The following is a 19,928-nucleotide window of genomic DNA, read 5'->3' as shown; positions in this document are numbered from 1 at the left end:
GCCACAGTGTGCTACTCCCTGCTTTTGGTGTTTCCACTCTGGTCCTCCTCCAGCTGCAGCCTTCACCATGAGGTCAGGAGATGGCAGGGCTAGGGGCACATCCTTAGCCCTGAAGCCCACACCCCTGCTCTTTTAAACCCTAATCCAGATACCCAGGGTTCCTGCACAGGTAGCCAAACAGCCTGTTCCCACTTTCAGGTTCTGTGGAGCCCTTTTCCCTGTTCATTCATCCTGAGTGTGGACCACAAGGCTGGTGTGAACACACTTGCCAGAGGATCTGTGTATGCGTGTGTGTGTGTGTGTGTGTGCGTGCGCGCACGCGCGCACACTCACACTGGGGTAGAGTGAAGACAAACTTTGGATGCAAAAGTTGAGATGTCTGTGTTGCAGGAAGGGGGACCCCTTCAGGGCCCAATAGTATACTCTTGTCTAACACTCATCGGGTTTTATGGTGATGGGGTTAGTTTCTGGGTTGTTTCCAGCCACTCGCTCTGAATCAGGTGCTTCTTGGTGGCATGTGCGTTGCTCAGCCAAGACGGATTTCAGTGAGGATTCTGGGAGGTGATGGGACACATGGAGTCTCCTTTTGAGTTCTGAATTCTTCCAGTTGGTGATGGCTTGTTAGTTCTATGTTCCTTACCAGGACCTCCTGTTGTAAAATAACTCATGAAAATGGTTACTATAGTGTCTGACAGGGTGGGCAGTTTCAGTCATTGTTTCCCCTAACAACTTCCCCTTTCACCAACATCTGCCAGTGTGTATGTGAGGTCCTTGCTGTCTGAGTCAGGGCTTTAGATGGGAAGGGAAAGGGGCTACCAGTGGGCTGGGAACCAACGGCACAAGCTGCTGCATTCTGGCACAGAATTCCGAGGAGTCTGGGAATTCTAAATTCAAACCTGGTCTTTTGGGTCACTGCAAAATCATATTCGTTAAAAGTATAATCCATATTTTAACCCTTGGCTCTTGAATATTTAGACATATGATACGCAGGCCTATACTTGTACCCACAAATGGTGGGAGAGGACAGCCTTATACTTCAAGGTCCAAGCTTGCACAAAGGAGGCCACACTGGCTGGAACAAAATGCTTTTTCTTTATTGTGTCTCAAGGGAACCAGTCAGCAGCTGCAGGAGAACAAAGCCAGAGCCAGTCTGAGGTCTGAGAGAAAGTCAAGGGGAGACTTGGAGAAGAGACATCCTGAGGGTCTCATCTAACCTCCAAGAATCCCACACATGAATTCCTGCAGCAGGAGTACGCAGCAAGGTCACCTTACCTACTTAGCTATGAGTTAAGCCTGGAAACAAAAGAAAGTATTTCAAATCCAATCAGTAACATAAGGCCTCAGTCAAGTTACTAAGACATAGATGTTCAGAGTTGAAAGGCTGCTGCCCAATCATATAGTTTAGGAGATTTTGCACTGCTCTGGGCCCTTCTCCAGGACAATATGGCCAGTCCTCTCCAGTTGTCTGTCTGCAGTGATTTCCAGTGTCCCGCTCCTCCACTGAGATGATGTCAGCACACCTGGTTGGTCAGCAGCACTCTCACCTGCACAAGAAGATACAGGATTTGCTTACAGAACCCAGGACCCAGGGACGCAGCAGCAGCCAAACCACCTGCTATTAAGGCAATAATGGGCATGGTCATCAATAATGACCATGAGACCTCATGACCGTCCACACTAAAGCAAGATCTAGAGAATGGACTTGTGGACACAGAGGAGGAAGGAGAGAGTGGAACAAATAGAGAAAGTAACACAGACGTATATACACCATCATGTGTAAAACAGATACCTGATGAGAAGTTGCTGTATAACACAGGGAGCCCAGCCAGGCACTCTGTGACAGCCTAGAAGAGTGGGCTGGGGTAAGGGGAGGGAGACCCAAGAGGGAGGTGATGTATGTATAATCATGGCTGATTTGCATTGTTGTACAGCAGAAACTATCACAACATTTCAAAGCAAATTTCCTCCAATTAAAAAAAAAAAACTGTGGATGGGGAGAGAGGAATAGACTATTAATAACAATTGAGATTGGATATCTCAACAGTCAATTGGGAGCATAAACTCAGATTTATTCTGATTTAGAAAATTAAAACAGGCTGATGATTTTGTAGTGAAGAATTGCGATGGAGTAAATATTTATGCCCACTCTACATGAAAAGAAAACCCTTAGCTTAGACTGTGCTCAATAAATGGTAGCCAAATTACTATTGTTATATATTAAAAGTCTTTGGAAGCTCACCAAAAGAACAGAATCAGACTAATTAATAAGAAAAAGGAGAAGAGAAGGTCCAAAGGAATCTGAGAATTCATCAGTCCAAAAATGTGAAGACTACCTCCCCCAGTCTCCTGTGTCCCGCTCTGCCCAGCTCTCTGCCCACTCTCAGTCTGTCCTAAATTCTGTTACCTTTCTAGAGAGCCAAGACTCCTCTTGACAGCTTGAACAAGGGGGTAGGGGCCCTGGCTGCAGAATTTTCCAGTGAAGTCATCCATGTCAATAGACCAGATCATGGCCCCTCCCAGGTTTAGATTCTTTAGAAACTGAACCTGAGGGAAGCGCAGAAGGGTATACTGAGGTTAGAAGGGGTCCTTTAAAGGCCCAAGACCCACGTCAGGTTCACAGGAGGGTTTGAGCTTAGAATGTAGCAGTAGGTTTGCACCCTATGGAGTCAGGGATTCCCTGAAGGAAAGGGTTGCTTGGGAAGGCTTACAAAATGAAGAGAGAGCCACCTGCTATTAACCACCTCTCATGGAATAATCACATCCCAGGCCCAAAACCTAGGCCTCTAGGATGAGGAGTAGAAACTAGAAAATCACTTGCAAGATTTCAATTACAATTGGGTTGTCAATTACACTGATGCGTTTGTCCTGCTTAGTACCTGGAAAGCAAACATCTTAGCAAGGTCTAAGAACAACCCTGTAGACTGTAGCCCCCCAGGCTCCTCTGTTCATGGGATTTTCCAGGTGAGAATACTGGAGTGGGTTGCCATTTTCTTCTCCAAAGAACTGGTAGACTCAGAAATCTGGAGCCTCATAATCCATGAGAAGGACTGAAGGGTCTGTCCTGGTCAGCCAGGTGGGTGACCATTCTGTATAGGCACCAATGTCTCCTTTGCTCTTTTCCCCTTCTTCTCCCACCTCCCTTCTCTCCACTCCTTGCTTCTCCCCTTATTCTTAATTCTTTCTTGCACCTTTTCCACCTCTCCTGTATGTTCTATAAGGTGATCACAGGTATGACTTAGAATCATGACTAGCTTTGCACCACAGAGGCTTCTCTCCTTCCACACAGAGTACTGAGGCATTTGATCACACACCCCATCCCCCAAGCACCGGAGTGTTCTGCTGTCCTAGAGCCTCTTAAGCAAGAGCCTCTCACTTAGGAACAACGGTCCCAGAGCCTCTTGCTCTCCCAGAACCCAGACATACCTTGGTCTCCACACTCTCCACATCATCATAGCCCAACCACTGGTTCCCCTTGACTGCATAGGGAACTTGCTGATCCTGGAGCCTTGTGATCTTGGCTCCTTGTAGGAACCGACAGATCTGGTAAGGAAAGGAGAAGCAAGAGGTTCACTAATGGGCTCTGCTTCAAATTTATTGAGATAAAAGGGGAAGGTAAGGGTTTTGGGGACAATATCAGAATCTTTACTCCAGGAATCAATGAGAGAAATGATCAGATACAACATGCAGAATGGATGGTTCAAGGTGAACCTTTGGAAACTGTTGATGCTAAGGCCTCATCAGGAGGAACCACAAACAGCTAGAGGGCAGAGAGTACTTGAATTCCACATCAGGCCTCAGTATTGATCAGTAAATCTTCCCATGTCTTCATTTGCAAAATGGAAACAATTATAATTATGTATCTTATATACCTACCTTACAATATTGTTAGGATCAACTGAACTAATACATGTTAGGGAAAAAAAGACAACTTTGAAAACAATAAAGTGCTTTACAGTCATGTAGCGTCACAATGCCCATCACCATCATTCCCTACCTTGTAGCTTATCCCCACTTCAACCCCACTACTCTCCCTCTGTCCCTTCCCCCTCCCAATGTGCCTGTGCTGGGATTCCCCTTCTATCATCAGCTGTTTTTCTCTTCTTGTTAGCAGAAGTAAGAGCTACTAAAAAAGATAAATCTTCATTGAAAATGCATTTTAAAGCCACACAGAAAACTCATTTTGTTTTGCTCACTCTTTTTAGATTATTTACACTCATGTTTGCCTTGATAAGACCCCATGGACTATAACCCACTACGCTCCTCTGTCCATGGATTTCTCCAGGCAAGAATACTGGAGTGGGTTGCCATTTCCTTCTCTATTGCCTCAATGAGGGTGATAAATGGAAAGTTGAATATTCAAGGAAATACCAATTTGTCAAAGTTATAGTGATGTAGGGTGATACACTGAACAATCAGGTTAAATTTTCCATGCAATAGGGGAGTGTGTATCCAGTGGTCTGCACTGAAATCCTTCCAGCAGAGTCTGAGCTCTGACCTCTCTTATTCCTTATATTAAGTGATTCAGTGAGGACTCTGATGGTGACTCATTCCCTTTTCCCCTTGTCAACTCAACTGGTGGTTCTTCAGTCATTCCCCTGAGTGAGGTGAGATGAAAAACTGAGCATTACACTCAGAATATCTCAGTGGATGCCAAGAGCATCAGTAGCAGTTCATAGCATGACCATGCCAGTGATGAGGGAATATACTACGACTCCAAGCGGAAACCAAGATGTAGGATGTTATTCTTTCCTTACCTGATCAAACTCCTTCCTATCCTTCAAGATCCAGCATACATCTCTCCTCTTCTATGGAGCCTTCCCCATCACCCATTTCTGAACTTGTGGCCCTCCACATTGGCCACTTAATCATATCTCGTTTTGCAGTACCTACGTAATGTTATTAACTCTGATAGTTTTAAAACTCTTATTTAACTAGCTTCATTTGTATTCTACATTCTTTCCACCTTAAAGGACTGTAAGCCCTTTAAGATAAGGATGAAGAATGAGTTCTAGCTCTCACAGGACCCAGTCTTTGCGATATGGGAGCAACCCAAGAGTTTCTGTTGGTTGAATTCCTATTTGACTCTTAGAGCTTCCTATACATTAAAAAAATTTTTTTTCTCCAGATTGAGGAACAGAAAGGAATGATGGTCTAAACAGCTAAACACCTTTGATAGTTATCTCTATGATGTTAAGTCTGTCTGACTGCAGGACAGAATCTGACATATTCGACTGCTCCTTGCTTCTTTTTATTGATTTATTTTTAATTGCAAGTTAATTGCTTTACAGTATTGTGTTGGTTTCTGGCTCCTCTTCTTAAAACACCCACTTCTCACTCTGTTCTTTGGAACAGAACACTCTGGGTTCTGCCTACCTTCTTGTAGATCTTGTCAGTTTTGTTAAAGTTCTCCTCTTCCTCTGCCTAACCCTTAAGTACAAGAGGTCCTTGGGTTTGGTTGTTTCTTGCACTTTGGCTTCACATACCATCTTTATGCTGATAGTTTTAGAAGCTACATCTCTAGCACAGGCTGGCCTCTTGTGGTCCAAACACACATACCGAACTACTCACCTTTTATTTGTACATCCCACCGGCATTTGGATGTCCCACTTGCTCCTCAAACTCAGAATGTCCAAAACTGATCTCATGATTGGGACCAATGCCCACTCTGCTCCTTCGTATCTTCCCCAACTCAGTAAAAATGGCATTACCATCTACTTAGTTGCCCAAGTCAAAAACGTGGAACAGTCTCCCTTTTTCAATCTCCCATACCTGTTTCACCTATCCCCATTCCTCACTAGTGCCACCTCCTCTCCAGATTTCAGCTAACGTCACTTCCTCCAGGAAGCATTCCCTGACTCCCTCTCAAGTCAGGGTGCAGAGCTCCTCTTCTATGTTCCAATAGCACTCCATACTTTCTTTCCCAGCACTCAGGAAGTGTTACTCTATTATTGTCAGATTGAAGCTGGAATGCCTATCTAGACACAGGGGGCAGCTGAGGGCACAGGGAAGCTCCAGATACCTCATAATAAGCAAGGAAGCCTGAAGACTTGGTGATGGGGCCAGCGGCTCCAGGACCAGAGGCAGGGGCCCCCACGGCAGTTTCTGCAGAGGCCAGTGTAAAGGAATGTCCATACGTGGGGATGCCCATGACCACCTTCTCTGCAGGCATCCCCTTGTTTATCCAGTATCCCACAGCATATTCCTAGAAAGAGAAGATAGACTGAGGCACAGCATGTATGGGAAAGAAAGGTGTCAGGCCTTACTGAGCCTCCAGCCCAAATTCACAGAAGGGACTCCATGATACATTCTCTACATCAGTAACTATGGAGGATCCCATTGGAACCAGAGTGTTTATTCTAATGCTCTTACTGCTCTTCAGTACTAAGTGACCAAGTCAGCTTTTTCTAATCATGAAAGAAAACTGAACAATGAATCGGAAAAGAAATCAGGCAAGTGACCTAGAAAACATGAAATCAAGGTTGTCACCATCTATCTTTCCCCTTTGAGTCAACAGCCTGTGGAATTTGTCTATGCTATGACGGGTTGTATTACTGATGAAGGCAATGGGGGTTGTGGCCATCAGACACTAGCCTGTGAGGCCTCACAATAACATCAGGTCCAAGAGGCAAGATAAGAGGTTAAGAGGCTAGTTTGAGCCTTACTGGCTTCCAGAACAGAATAAGGGGTTACAGAAGGGGAGGGTACATCTCCTCATCCTTAAAAATCATTGACAGAGAGGAAAGAATGAAGGGGGCTTGGTTTGATGTGATTTGATCATATGGTGTTCCAGAAAACCCCAGACTAGAAATCAGTATACCCAGCTTGGACTGATCCGTTTTGTAATTTTAAATATGAAGGCTTGGAAATACACAACCCAGACATTTCTTCCTGCCCAATTTTAGGAATACATCCACATGTACCATGACAACAACAAAACTGTTTTGTTAATGACTTCCTTCCCTTGGATTTTCCATTTTCTACCACTTTTCAGGATATTCACATCAGCAAGAACTTGAAGAGCCAATTAATTTGCCAGGTTTCCATTTCATCATCTGTGAAGTGAAACTAATGCTTCCTGACCAGCCAACCTCAGATTATTTTGAAGATCAAATTAAATAGGGAATGTGGGCACATACAGGAGAGTACTAAGTTCTGTACATCCATGTGGGTTTCAGGAAATGCATCGAGGATCGAGAATTAGGAGAAGACTGGGGTGACTGACACCTCGAGTCAGAGAAAAGTTCAGGACATTTCAGTTGCAAAGTCCTCTGACATTTTCTAGGTGACACTTTACTGTGCCTGGTCCAAGCATTTTCCCTGTTCTCACCAGCTTCCAGGGTTATCTGAATCCCTCTTGGGCAACGCATCTCTTCCTCAGTTCAAGTCAAAATTAACTCTAGATGACCTGCACTGGCCTCAGCTCCTCTCACAGCCAGTGTACCCAGCACTCTTTCTCCCTAAGACTCACCACATTGTAGTAGGAGTTTGTCCCTCTGTCCAGCTGTCCCTTTCTCAGGGGGCTGTTGTGGCCAGTGACAAGGGGCTTTTCCCAAGACCCATGGAAGTCAAAAGACAGGAGGTTGATGAAATCCAGGTCTCTAGATTGCCAAAAGCAAAAGAAGAGATTCTGTGATGAGCAGAGGTAGAAACAACTACAGTCGACCCTTGAACGCTGCACACTTGAGCTGCACAGTTCACTTTTATACTACAGAACAGTAAATACTATGGAACCACATGGTCTGGGGTTGGCTGAATCCACAGATGAGGAGGAACCATGGATACAAAGGGCTGACTGTAAATTACACATGGATTAGCCCTCGCTTTGTTCGAGGGTCAACTGTACACATATTCATGTAGAGCTTTTGATGCTGTTAGAAGGATTGAAATTAGCCATAAAGGAGAAGTTCCTGGCTGGGTGATGTGGTTAGGATAGTGACTCCATGCTTTCCCTTCTCCCTTCATCCCTCAGACATATTGACACGCATCACTTGCATCGGCCAGGCTGGCAGCAGAGAGATGGAGGGGATGATCCAGTGCTCTTACTTTGCCAATTCCTTGATCTGATAGCTGTTGTCAATCATCTGCCTCCCTGCAGAAACTCCTGCAGTCAAGAGAAGCCTTTCTTTGGTGGATTTTACAAAGTCCTGCTGAAAAGCTTCTGCTAACTTCTGTGAAAAACAAAAAGCCCACAAGTTAGTGCTCCCTCCCAGAGCACAGACCTAAGATTCTTACCTGATCTGAAATTTCTAGAACCACATTAGATGGAAAGATCGAAACTTTTCTCCCCATTCCCACATGGGGATGCCTCCTGCCTCAAGCTCAGGAATGTCCACATTACGCAGGAGGACCACCAGTCTCACTGTACTCAAGAAGAACTATCTGGGTTTCCTCCTAGTAGATTCTCTGATCTATGTGATAGAACTTTATGAGACTATTCCAGTACTCAGGAGAGTCTGTGGTCCTATACTCTTTCACATGGATGTTGCTTTGTTTCGGTGTTGTTTGTTCTATAAGGAGGCTCTGTTCTTTGATGGTGTCCTTGCACTAAACTAGATCCAAGGGCTTTTCCTTCATGAGTTGGGGCTTCTCAAAGGAAGGGACTATCTTCCAACAAGAGCCAGTCTCTTCCTTTTTTTCTTCTGGTATGGCTGTGGGTTTCACGTAAGGGTAACGTGGAGTTTGCCTTACATGAATCAGCACAGTGAAATGAGTGTTGTCTTTTACATTTGGGTAGATCCAACTTATGTCCAGTCCATCAAAGTTATGATTCCTCAGAAACAGGATTACAGAGTTGACAAATTTCAAGGTTGATGAAGAAGATTCAACCATGGGATGGAACCTGGGTAGAAGAAAGACAGGTGTTTCTTGGGAAGAAGAAGTAGACATAACACAACATTTTTTTTTTTTTACAGAAATCCTGAGATAGTCTTTCTTTCCCCAATATTTTCTCACTATTTTTCTATCCCAACCCCTGCCTCTTTTGGAACAAATGGGGAGAGAAAGGATTGCTAGGCCAGAAAATCAATGGAGTTGCGTAGAGGAGGACTGGGTTCTCTGCAGCCCTTTCTGCAGGATAATGGAGCTGCCTATGGCAGAGACTCTCCTTGACCAAACTTTAGCCGTTTGGTCGCTAAGCCGTGTCTGACTGTTTGCGACTGCGTGGACTGTAGCCCGCCAGGATCCTCCGTCCATAGGATTTCCCGGCAAGAATACTGGAGTGGGTTGCCATTTTCTTTGATCCCTTAACCTAGGGATCAAACCAGTGTCTCCTGCATTGGCAGGTGGATTCTTGACCACAGCCTCCCGGGAAGCCCAAACTTTAGTCCAAGTCCTCTGAATTCTCTTCTCAACTCGGCCTTGACCTTGGGCTTCTGTCCCTATCTTTGCAGAATCCTAAATCAGCTTAATGAGAATCCCTCACCCTTGGTATCAGCTCACCCTCAGTATCATCCTCATCCCCTACCATCCCCCAGGTGATAACTTATCATCCTGGCCTGCCTTCAACAAGAGTTCTGTTGAGTCAGTTTCGCAAGAATCTCCCTAACCCTAATGTTTCCTCTTAGGAATTTCCCACCCACCGACACCCACAAATAACCTGCTTCTTGGCTATAAATCCACTTTTGTCTCTGCCGTATCCAGCATTGAGTCCAGTACTATCCTGAGGTCTCCTTCCCCCTATTATAATACTTCCTGAATAAAATCTGTTTACCTCTGACTTTCTTTAACATCTTACACCCTTGAAAAAGCAATTTGCAATGTGATGGGCTGAGGGTCAAGAAATCTAGATTTGAGTCCCAGGTCAGAGCCCTTTCTAGTGACCTCTTTGTCACCAAATAGCTCTCTGGGTTCAGTCTGGCCCATCTTTAAAATGGGACTGAAGACACTGATCCTGCCTCATCTATTTCAAAGTGACCACATTTTGGAAAGCTTCCTAAAAAGAGAGCTGGACTTCATAGGAACTTCTCTTTCCCCACACAAGCAACCCAGTCCTGAATAAGCAACCCAGGTCTCTGCAGTCCCTTCTCGTGAAAAACCAGGAGGACCCTGAGCCGCAGCAACCCTCCAGGGCTTTCATCTGAACCAGAATTCTTAAGCCAGGAAGCTGACTCTGAGCTGCCCATGTGGAGGGCCTGTACTCCACAACAAGATTTAAAATAGAAATCTGTAGACAAGATATCAGTATTTTCCAGAGGATATATCCTTTGACTTGTATCACCTCCCACCTCTCGCAATACCTACCATCCCAGGACGATTCAGAGTCTTGAATTTATTTGTTTCAATCAATATTAAATTGAGGATTTGCCTCTATGTTACAGCTTATACATGGGATCTAAAAAATGAAAGAAACAAATGTATGCAGCAAAAGAGAAAGAGACTCGCAGATGTAGAGAACAAAATAGTGGTCACCGGTGGGAAAAGGAAATGGTAGAGAGGTTAGATAAAGGTATGGGGTTAAGAGACATTAACTACTATGTATAAAATAAATAAAGATATTATTATACAGTACAAGAAAATATAGCCATTATTTAAATGGAGTATAACCTGTAAAAATATTGACTCACTATGTTGTATGCTTGAAGCTAATATAATATTGTAACTATACTTCCATAAAGTTTTTTTTTTAAATGAGGATTTTGTTCCTGTATATATCTCAGCAGCACAGTGGAGGAAATAGCAAAACCAGGTCTATTAGCTGAAAACCAAGGGTAGAAGCAGCTTTGTAACTTTTCTCTTGTATTTCAAATGCATTCACAGTGCTTAGACGAAAAGCAAGGGATACCTCTTTTAGAGAGCAGTGGCATCTGATGCTCTGATCAAAGGTGCTCTGATGCTGTGGGCAGAAGCCTCCAGTTTTAGGAAAGACAACCATTCAACAGAGAAGCAAATCTGTGTGGTTCACATTTTTAAGCACTGCTGCATGGCACCTGGCACAAAGACTGTCATTTATCTAATAACAGTGACAAAGTTAATGAATAACAATAATTATTGCAACCACTGGGCCCTTATTGCACATCAGCACTGCCTAAACAGTTTGTTTGTATTGCCTTCCCTCACAACTTCATCTTTAAGTTGATTCTGTTAATTTCTTCATTGTGAATTTTTTTAGAAAATGAAGCATAGTGACATTATAAAATTGCCTTTAAAAAAAGAGAAGAAATTGCCTAAAGTCAAACAACTTGCACACAGCTTGCACATAGCTAAAGAGAAATTCAAACCAAATTTTTTAATCTCCAGAGTCCTAGTTTCAACCACTAAACTAATATACAAGGAGTACATTAGCAAATTACTTATTGAAAAATGAATGCATGCATGTAAGAATGAATGAATGAAGATATTTTTAATTGAATCAAGGATAAGCAAGTATTATGAATGAGAGAGAATTTGGGAATCAGAGGGATAGTTACCAAGAAAACCCATTAAAAACTGACAGGAGATTGTGATGAAGTTAATGTAGAATCAAATAAGTTAGATAGGTTGATCTTTTTTCTGTCTGTGTGTAGAAATTGTGTTGCTAAGTATTTTATAAGTTTTGAACTGGTAAAGACTTTAAAAATTAATTAGGTCAATCCTGTTATTTCATAGGTGAATGGATTCAGAATAAAAGTAGAAGAGAAAGGAAGGAAAAGTTGGCATTAGTTAATTGAAAGATAACTAAGGCAGGCACATGACATATGTTACCTCATTCAAAATCTTTGCCTGCACCTTATGAAACAGATGTTGTGATGTACATTTTACAGATGGGTAAATTGAGCTCCGAGGATGAGATGGCTGGATGGCATCACTGACTCAATGGACGCGATTCTGAGTGAACTCCAGGAGTTGGTGATGGACAGGGAGGCCTGGCGTGCTGCAATTCATGGGGCCGCAAAGAGTCGGACATGACTGAGCGACTGAACTGAACTGAAATTGAGCTCAGAGAGGTATTTTGTTCACTTCCCCTAGGTAACTCATCTACATAGGTCTTCTAATGTTACTTCTTTCCCCTGCTTACTGAAGCTATAGAGAATACTGACCAGCTGCACAAAAAAGATGTCTTATCAGATTTCTTGTGAAAGCTGAAAACCTCTGCTGGCTAAGATTAAGATCTCTCAGCTTTTTAAAATGCTGGCACTTAAAAAAAAATTAAAGCAGAAGAAATTCAAAGTTAGATTAACTGTATTTGAAGACTGCAAAAAAGATGCCTTTCTTCTTTACAGATTTATGTTTATTTAGCTCTTGATGCAAATGGAGTATCATTTTCCTGTTAATAGAATTATAATTTGTAATATATGTTTCAAAGTAATAGCTATTCTGCTTTAAGCAAGACCTACCCAATTGTCCCTATGCTCAGCACTTTCAGGCCATCCAGCTACACAACCATGGCCCAGGAAACTACAGTTTCCTGACTGCTGCTGGTCAAGGACTTGGTTTTAGGAAAGCACTCACCTGACCCCTACTCAAGGTGAAAGGCAAGCCCTCAAATCCCTTAAACCCTTAAAAAATTAAATTTCCCAACTAAAGCCATCTCCTCATAGTCCATCAGGTGAACAACCTTCATGTGAATAATAGAGTTTACTGAATGCTACTCTCAGCTCAGTTTCTTAAGCTCCTGCAGAGTTCCTTCCAAGATGTCAGAAAACATAGGGCTATGCCTCAACCTGTGACAAAACTCAGATAAGTTTTGCCATCTAAGCCAAGGAAGGACTTTCTAAAGCCCAGTTCAATGTTTCTTTTCAAGGGTAGGAAAAGCAGTGGCAAAGAGAAATTACCCGTACCATGACTTTCCTGGTGCTCCAGTGGTTAAGAATCTGCCTGCCAAGGCAAAGGATGCTGGTTCGATCCTTGGTCTAAGGAACTAAGATGCCACATGTCGTGGGGCAACTAAGCCCGTGCACCACAATGACCAAGTCCTCATGCCGCAACTACTGAAGCCTGTGTGCTCTAGGCCGTGCTCCACAAACAGAGAAGCCACCACGACGAGAAGCCTAAGCACTGCAACAAAGAGCAGCCCCCGTTCACCACAATTAGAGACAGCCTGTGCAGAGCCAACAGAGACCCAGGACATCACCGCCCCCCCCCCCCAAAAAAAAAAGGAAGACAGAGAAGAAATTACATGGCAGAATGAACAAAAAATAAAGAGACTGTGATCTTACCCTTTGGAACCAAACAGATACCCGCCAATAGACAAGAGAATTTTCAGTTTGGGATTCCTGGAGTAGAAGAATAAGCTGATTATTTCTTTGCTGGCTGCCAGGGAAAACTTTGCCTAAAGAGTTAGGGCTAGAATACGGATAAATGGGCCCTGGCTGCTTAGCAGCTAAGTTTAGTGAAAGGATGAGGGAGAGGGAAGAAGAACAGGAAGGATCGGGGTTACACCCAAGGAAATACACATGAATAAATGCACAGATGAGTGAATGGAGGCAGAAGGCTTTAGGCCCAGTTTAGAGCTATCTTCTCTCCCTGAAACCCACCCTGGGTGCTCCCCACTCCTCTCCTACTGACTTGGTTTTGAGACTGTTGATGGTCTGGTAAAGCTTCGCCTCATTCTTGTCCTTGATGATGACCTTGTTGTTACTGATGCTGGCGAATGAGTAAATGAGGTGAGAACACAGAAAGGGATCAGTGCTCTCAAGGATGAACTTCCCTGGCTCCTGCCTGTCAAGTGACCAATTGGTAAAGTAGCAAACCAGTTTGTAGGCAGATCCTGGAGTGGAGGGAAGAGGGACAATGGGGAACCCAGTGTGATGATCTCAGAGCCCAGACTGCCACAAGTTTCTTCCCCAAAGCCATTGCCTCCTTTACTTATTCATTCAGAGCCTCTGAGGGTCATTCAGCCTGGGCCCGCTGTGCTGGAGTCTCTTGAGCATCCAGACTCCAGTTAAGAGACACATTGAGAGACGTATATATCAACCACGTGGCAAACATTCCCAGAGCACTGAGATTTAGTGTGGATGGATAGATGGATGACACAGTGATATAAGTGGATAGAGAGATGATGCACAATACTGAGGTCAGCGAGAGACAGAGAGAGAAGCTCAAAGGGCAGAACAGAGCCACGGATGCACAAAGAGGTACACAGAATAAAAACTCGGAGTCATCAATATGTTAATGTCAGAACTTGGGAGAGTCGTAAGAAGAGACATAAATCCAGCATCAGAAAGGACACAGCCCAAGGGACCCAGGAAGATGTAAACTCACAGGTTGCTTACCTTCCTGAAGAAGCAGCAAGACCACGAAACCTGTAAGAGGTGGACAGGAAGGAAATTTGTTGAGCCCAACATGGTTCTCGCCTCAGACTGTGGTAGTGAGTGTGTGGGTGTGCCTACGTGAAACATATAGTTGTGCTTCCTCTGAGCGATCCAACCACAGCTGCTGAGGTCCCTCTATAGGCTTTGAGGTACCCAGCCCTTGGGTGTCTTACAGAGCCTACAGCCCTACAGAGAAACAATTTCCAAGCTGGGAATTCATTCGCTCATTCATTCATCCAACAAAAATTTATCGAACCACCTGCTCTGTGCCAAGTGTTGCCCTGGATCCTGGAGAAACAAGGATGAATTCAGTACTGTCCCTGTACTCAAGGGGCTCACAGCCTGGTCTGGAACTGAATATAGTTAAGGTGACCAAATAGTTTATTGTCCAATTGGACTCTTTGGAGAGTGAAAAGGAGCATTATCAATCATATCCCTGTGGGCAACAGTGTGGACCAGAACTCTTCTGGGTGAACTGAGATGAATAGTCGCCCTGTGTACAGACAGCTAACTCTGAAGGTGAATTGAGGAGCGTGAGCTGGCTCTGGTAGTGCTCTAAGCCTTCCTATTTAAGGTCCTGTCAAGCCTCTTCTCCACAGGACACCTCCCCTGGAAGGACTGGTAAGACCATCATCAATTCAGTTCAGTTCAGTCGCTCAGTAGTGTCAGACTCTTTGCGACCCCATGAATTGCAGCACGCCAGGCCTTCCTGTCCATCACCAAGTCCCAGAGTTCACTCAAACTCACATCCATCGAGTCGGTGATGCCATCCAGCCATCACATCCTCTCTCACCCCCTTCTCCTCCTGCCCTCAATCCCTCCCAGCATCAGAGTCTTTTCCAATGAGTCAACTCTTCACATGAGGTGGCCAAAGTACTGGAGTTTCAGCTTTAGCATCATTCCTTCCAAAGAACACCCAGGACTGGTCTCCTTTAGAATGGACTGGTTGGACCTCCTTGCAGCATAGCCTTCATTTATTCTGCTAAAGGAAAGGAAAGGGCAGAACTCTGGTCCTGGAAACATCACCCAAAAGGCAAGAGTCCTTGAATTATGACCCCCTTCCCTGGGGACATTATCTAGAATTACCCACACTAGGACATTTGAAGGGTTTGAAAATGGAGGAAACGGCAGTTAAAAATGAAATGAATAGTGGCAGGAACAGCAATGGAAGAGATATTTGGCAGTGACATTTGACATTTGGCATATAAAATCCCATGGACAGAGGAGCCTGGTAGGCTACAGCCCATGGGGTCGCAAAGAGTCAGACACGACTGAGCGACTTCACTTTCACTTTCACTTGTCCCGAGTGCTGCTTGGCATATTATAGTCTGGGGGTAGGTCTTAAAGAACATAAAAAATTCATAGACAGGGCTTCCCTGGTGGTCCAGTGGTTAAGAAACCGCCTGCCAATGCAGGGGACAAAGGTTCAATCCCTGGTCTGGTAAGATCCACATGCCACTGAGCAACAAAGCCCATGTGCCACAACCCCTGGGTCCGCGTGCGAAAGCCTGTGCTCTGCAACAGGAGAAACCGCCACGATGAGAAGCCTGCGCACCACAGCTACAGAGCAACCCCTGGTTACCGCAGCTAGAGAAAGCCCACGCGCAGCAACGAAGACCTAGCACAGCCGAAAATAAGTAAATAAACCTTGAAAAAAATGAGATGAACCTTTGGGTGACAGCTGCTGAAGTGGGTGCCTTCCTCACAGAGCTTGGGGCTGGGGAAGTGGACTCTAGGGTTCTGTCCTGCTGATTCACGTCACTTTTAGGCAGAGCAGGTAGGGATCTGGTCCTCCTCACACCGACTAAGCAGGTAGGAGAATGCTCATTGCCTCTTCTGCTGTCAGGTTGGCCTCCAGGCCCCTTTCAAAATGCAGGCTCCCTGTGGGCTGCTCCCCCAAGGACTCAAGGCCGAGAACCTCAACAGGAAACTCAACATGCTCTTGCCATTTCCAAGTGGGTAGGCATGGCTCAGGAGCATAGACAAGCAGGAAGAGGCAAGGACATGATGAAATGGTTGCTTTTCCTCCATAAGGCACACTCTTTCTCCTCCCGGCACACTTCTCTTCTTCACCCATAGCCCTGTGTATTTAGTCCCATCCCCACCTTTATCCAATTTCCCAGCCACCACAAAAGTCAGAGTTTTGGATCAGAACATCAGAGCTGAAAGACGGTTTTAGAAAGAATCTACCAGTGAATCATTCTGCAGACAAGAAATATGAGGTCTCCGAATTTTTAAAATGTGCAGAAAGTATAGTCCATGAATCATGGGACTCCCAAGAGAGTGCTCGTACATCACCATCTGGACAAGAGGCACCTCTGTGCAAATGCACACAGACTGACAACAGCCCTGATAGGCTGAAGGGCTTTGGCCACGGCTGCTCCCTTGCCCATCTGGGAAAGATCCGATGGTTAGTTGTCTTGGCCCGATAGGTATTGATAAGGAGGTGAACAGAGAGATTGGAGTCCCAGAAGACGACCGCTTCTTCTATTGGTCTAAGTTATGTAGGTTATACCTTCTCTCCTCATTAGCCTCCTGCTGAATTATCAGCCCAGAGCTCACCTTTCCAGAAAGACTTCTGATCCATGGCAATCACTCCCATATCCCTGGTCAGTTTCTCTGGGATGCCCATACTCTGGGCCTTTTATGCCTCTGAGTTTTCGACAGCCTCTCTTATGGGACGGAAGCAAGAAGAAGTCCAGGAGATTCCAGGGACTTCCCCTGGCAAATATGCCTTGTGAAACTTCCTGGCAATGAGACTCAGGTTTGAGCAATGCCAATTGTCTCAAAAAATATGTTGCAGTGGAAACAACCACTGAGAGGCCCTTTTCCTCCAGTCTCACCCTGAAGGTATGTGGTCCCTAGAGAGGGAAGGAGATGGTACTTTGGTTTGCCTCCTTGTACTGCTTTCGGGCTCCCAAATCTTGCTCCCCCTTCATCCAAGATCTGTCTCCTTCTTCTTTCCCTCACTTCCCTTCACACTCACATCACCAGTGGCCTACTTATGCTTGATCATCATCCCAGTTGGTTCTACCCTAGCAGCTCTCTTTCACATGATACCACCCAGTGATGCCTTCTCTGCGGAGCCCTTCTTGCTCCTCCCTGAGCCCAGGGAAGCAGGCTCTTCTGCTCACAGTGCAATGTATTTCTTCTCATGTCTCCATACTATACTGTAATACACTGATGTACATGTTTATCTCCTCAATTTGACTGTGCAGTTCTCAAGTACAAAAATTAAGTGAAACAAGAAAAACAAAAACCTCGACAAGTATTTATTGAGGAACCTCCATTAACTTGTTAGAACTGAGTTGTACCCCAGATTCTAAGGTGCAGACTCTCAAGGCCCTGTGCCGTCTGCTCCCTGCCTTCCTCTCTCATCTCCTGGTTTTCCCTATGGGTGTGTCTGTGTCTCTCACTTCCTCTCCCTGTTCTCTGTATTAGTCCCAGGAGGCTTCTCTCCAGTCTTGAGCCTGTTGTTTTTCACATATCAGATGTGGGTCACGTGGAAAAGAAAAATGGGCTAGATCCATTTAAAATCCTGCCCAAGGAAAAGCAATGGGACCCCAACAGAGAAAGTCTGCTGTTTGGAGGGACACACCTGAAAAGCTGGGACAGATGGGAAGCAGCACCTGGAGGAAAATGCACAAATTCTCTGAGTTCAGCTCAATCGCTCTGTCATGTCCGACTCTCAGGAGGGATAAATGTCAGCTTCAAACATCTGCTAGGTCCATGAGGCCCTCTTAAGCCCACTCCAGTTAAGTGACAACTATCTTGGTCCTCTTGCCACTCCTCTCCCTGCCCTACCTCTGACTAATGCTGGTTTAGAAATCATAATAACAAGTTAGAAGAAGACAGAGCAGAAGAGTAGACCAAGAAAAGAGAAAAGGAAGGTGCGGTTAAGCAGCTTCCCATAGCAGGCTGGGCTAGGGAATAGGATCAAACTCAACATTCCATCAAGCTTGGCGTCTTGGTTATTGTCCATTACAAATTGGTGCTTGCCAAGGGCATTTGCCAGTGACTGAACAACAACAAGGGTGTTTGCCATCTGCCTCTGTGGACAATGAACCCTGAGCTGCTGCAGCTGTTGGCCTTCAGCACGCCCCAGGAAGCTCAGGCTGGAGAATGAGGCACTCTGTGCTCCAGGGAAACTGGTAGAACAGGTCTTTTGATAGTTATTTTCAGGAACTGATTTCGTGATCCCAGTCCTTGCATCTCCTCATATCTAGAAAAGCACTAAATTCCTTATGGCGATATCAGCTCCTCATAACTAGCAGTGCTATAAAGTGCTTTTATGAATTAAAAAATTCCCCCTTCTCTAGAATCATATGTATTGACCTTCCCCCACTACATCTTTGGAGCAGTCTCAGAGCTATCTGAGGTTCTGTGTCCCAGGCTGCAGTCCCCATTTTCCCTCAAATAAAACTTAACTCTCAACTCTCAGGTTGTGCATCTTTTTTTTAGGTGACATTACCATCTGGGACTGGCTAGTAAACTGAACTGGGTTTAGTTCAGTTTTATTACCTACAAGTCAGGAGAAAAGTCCAGGAAGAGGGCAGAACCACCCCCACTGAGAAGTAAGCTTAAAGGGACCAGAACAAAAAGTAAAGTTGCTTTGATGATTCTAGGAAGTCCTGCTAGTTCAGTGTACCAGCCGTACTGGTTCACATCTTAAGAAACCTACTGTGTGGGTGCATAAGTGCTCAGTCGTGTCTGACTCTTAGAGACCACACAGACTGTAGCTCAGCAGGCTCCTCTGTTCCTGGGGTTTCCCAGGCAAGAATATTGGAGTATTTACTCCTCCAGGGGAATCTTCCTGACCGAGGGATCCTTGAACTCACATCTCCAGCGTCTTCTGAATTGGCAGGCAGATTTTTTTTACCTCTGAGCCAAGAAATCTAGAGTTATATCTAAATAGAAGCATAAAATAAAATATTCATTTTCTTTACTTTTTTCCCACTTAATATATTTAGATACAGCAAGGAGAGATAATTTCTTATCTTCCTAAGTGAACAATGCAAAGAAATAGAGGAAAACAATAGAATGGGAAAGACTAGAGATCTCTTCAAGAAAATTAAAGGTACCAAGGGAACATTTCATGCAATAATGGACAGAAATGGTATAGACCTAACAGAAGAAGAAGATATTAAGAAGAGGTGGCAAGAATACACAGAAGAACTACACAAAAAAGGTCTTAATGACCCAGATAACCGCAATGGTGTGATCACTCACCTAGAGCCAGACATCCTGGAGATATAAGTCAAGTGGACCTTAGGAAGCATCACTACAAACAAAGCTAGTGGAGGTGATGGAATTCAGCTGAGCTATTTCAAATCCTAAAAGATGATGCTGTTAAAGTGCTGCACTCAATATGCCTGAAAATTTGGAAAACTCAGCAGTGGCCACAGAACTGGAAAAGGTCAGTTTTCATTCCAATCCCAAAGAAAGCCAATGCCAAAGAATATTCCAACTACTGCACAATTGCAGTTATTTCACATTCTAGCAAAGTAATGCTCAAAATCCTCCAAGCAAGTCTTCAGCAATATGTGAACCATGAACTTTCAGATATACGAGCTGGATTTAGAAAAGGCAGAGGAACCAGAGATCAAATTGTCAACATCCACTGGATCATAGAAAAAGCTAGAGAATTCCAGAAAAACATTTACTTCTGCTTCATTGACTACGCTAAAGCCTTTGACTGTG

At 44.5% G+C, this 19,928-nt stretch overlaps 1 protein-coding gene across 1 annotated transcript; it reads right to left on the bottom strand.

Moving 5' to 3' along the window:
• Nucleotides 1-1,073: 1,073 nt before the first annotated feature.
• CHI3L2 (chitinase 3 like 2) lies at nucleotides 1,074-16,842 on the bottom strand. The gene is made up of 11 exons (XM_069599767.1): nucleotides 16,791-16,842; nucleotides 14,190-14,219; nucleotides 13,483-13,684; nucleotides 13,134-13,190; nucleotides 8,689-8,839; nucleotides 8,044-8,168; nucleotides 7,469-7,598; nucleotides 6,020-6,202; nucleotides 3,424-3,540; nucleotides 2,405-2,544; nucleotides 1,074-1,544 (listed from the first exon to the last, which is right to left on the bottom strand). The coding sequence occupies exons 1-11, from the start codon at nucleotides 16,828-16,830 to the stop codon at nucleotides 1,541-1,543; spliced, it is 1,179 nt and encodes a 392-aa protein (XP_069455868.1). The 5' UTR covers nucleotides 16,831-16,842; the 3' UTR covers nucleotides 1,074-1,540.
• Nucleotides 16,843-19,928: the final 3,086 nt, after the last annotated feature.

The sequence above is a fragment of the Ovis canadensis genome, chromosome 1, assembly GCF_042477335.2.
Source record: "Ovis canadensis isolate MfBH-ARS-UI-01 breed Bighorn chromosome 1, ARS-UI_OviCan_v2, whole genome shotgun sequence".
Taxonomy (NCBI): domain Eukaryota; kingdom Metazoa; phylum Chordata; class Mammalia; order Artiodactyla; family Bovidae; genus Ovis; species Ovis canadensis.
The sequence above is the reverse complement of the archived record's forward strand: the minus strand, read 5'-3'. Positions and strand labels throughout refer to the sequence as shown.

Coding starts and splice junctions, on each gene's coding strand:
- CHI3L2 (XM_069599767.1), bottom strand. CDS start 16,830: ATGGGAGTGATTGCCATGGATCAGAAGTCTTTCTGGAAAG. Junction 6,203..7,468: donor CAAACTCCTACTACAATGTG/GTGAGTCTTAGG, acceptor TTCTCTTTCTAG/GAATATGCTGTGGGATACTG. Junction 3,541..6,019: donor GCTTCCTTGCTTATTATGAG/GTATCTGGAGCT, acceptor TTTCCTTACCAG/ATCTGTCGGTTCCTACAAGG.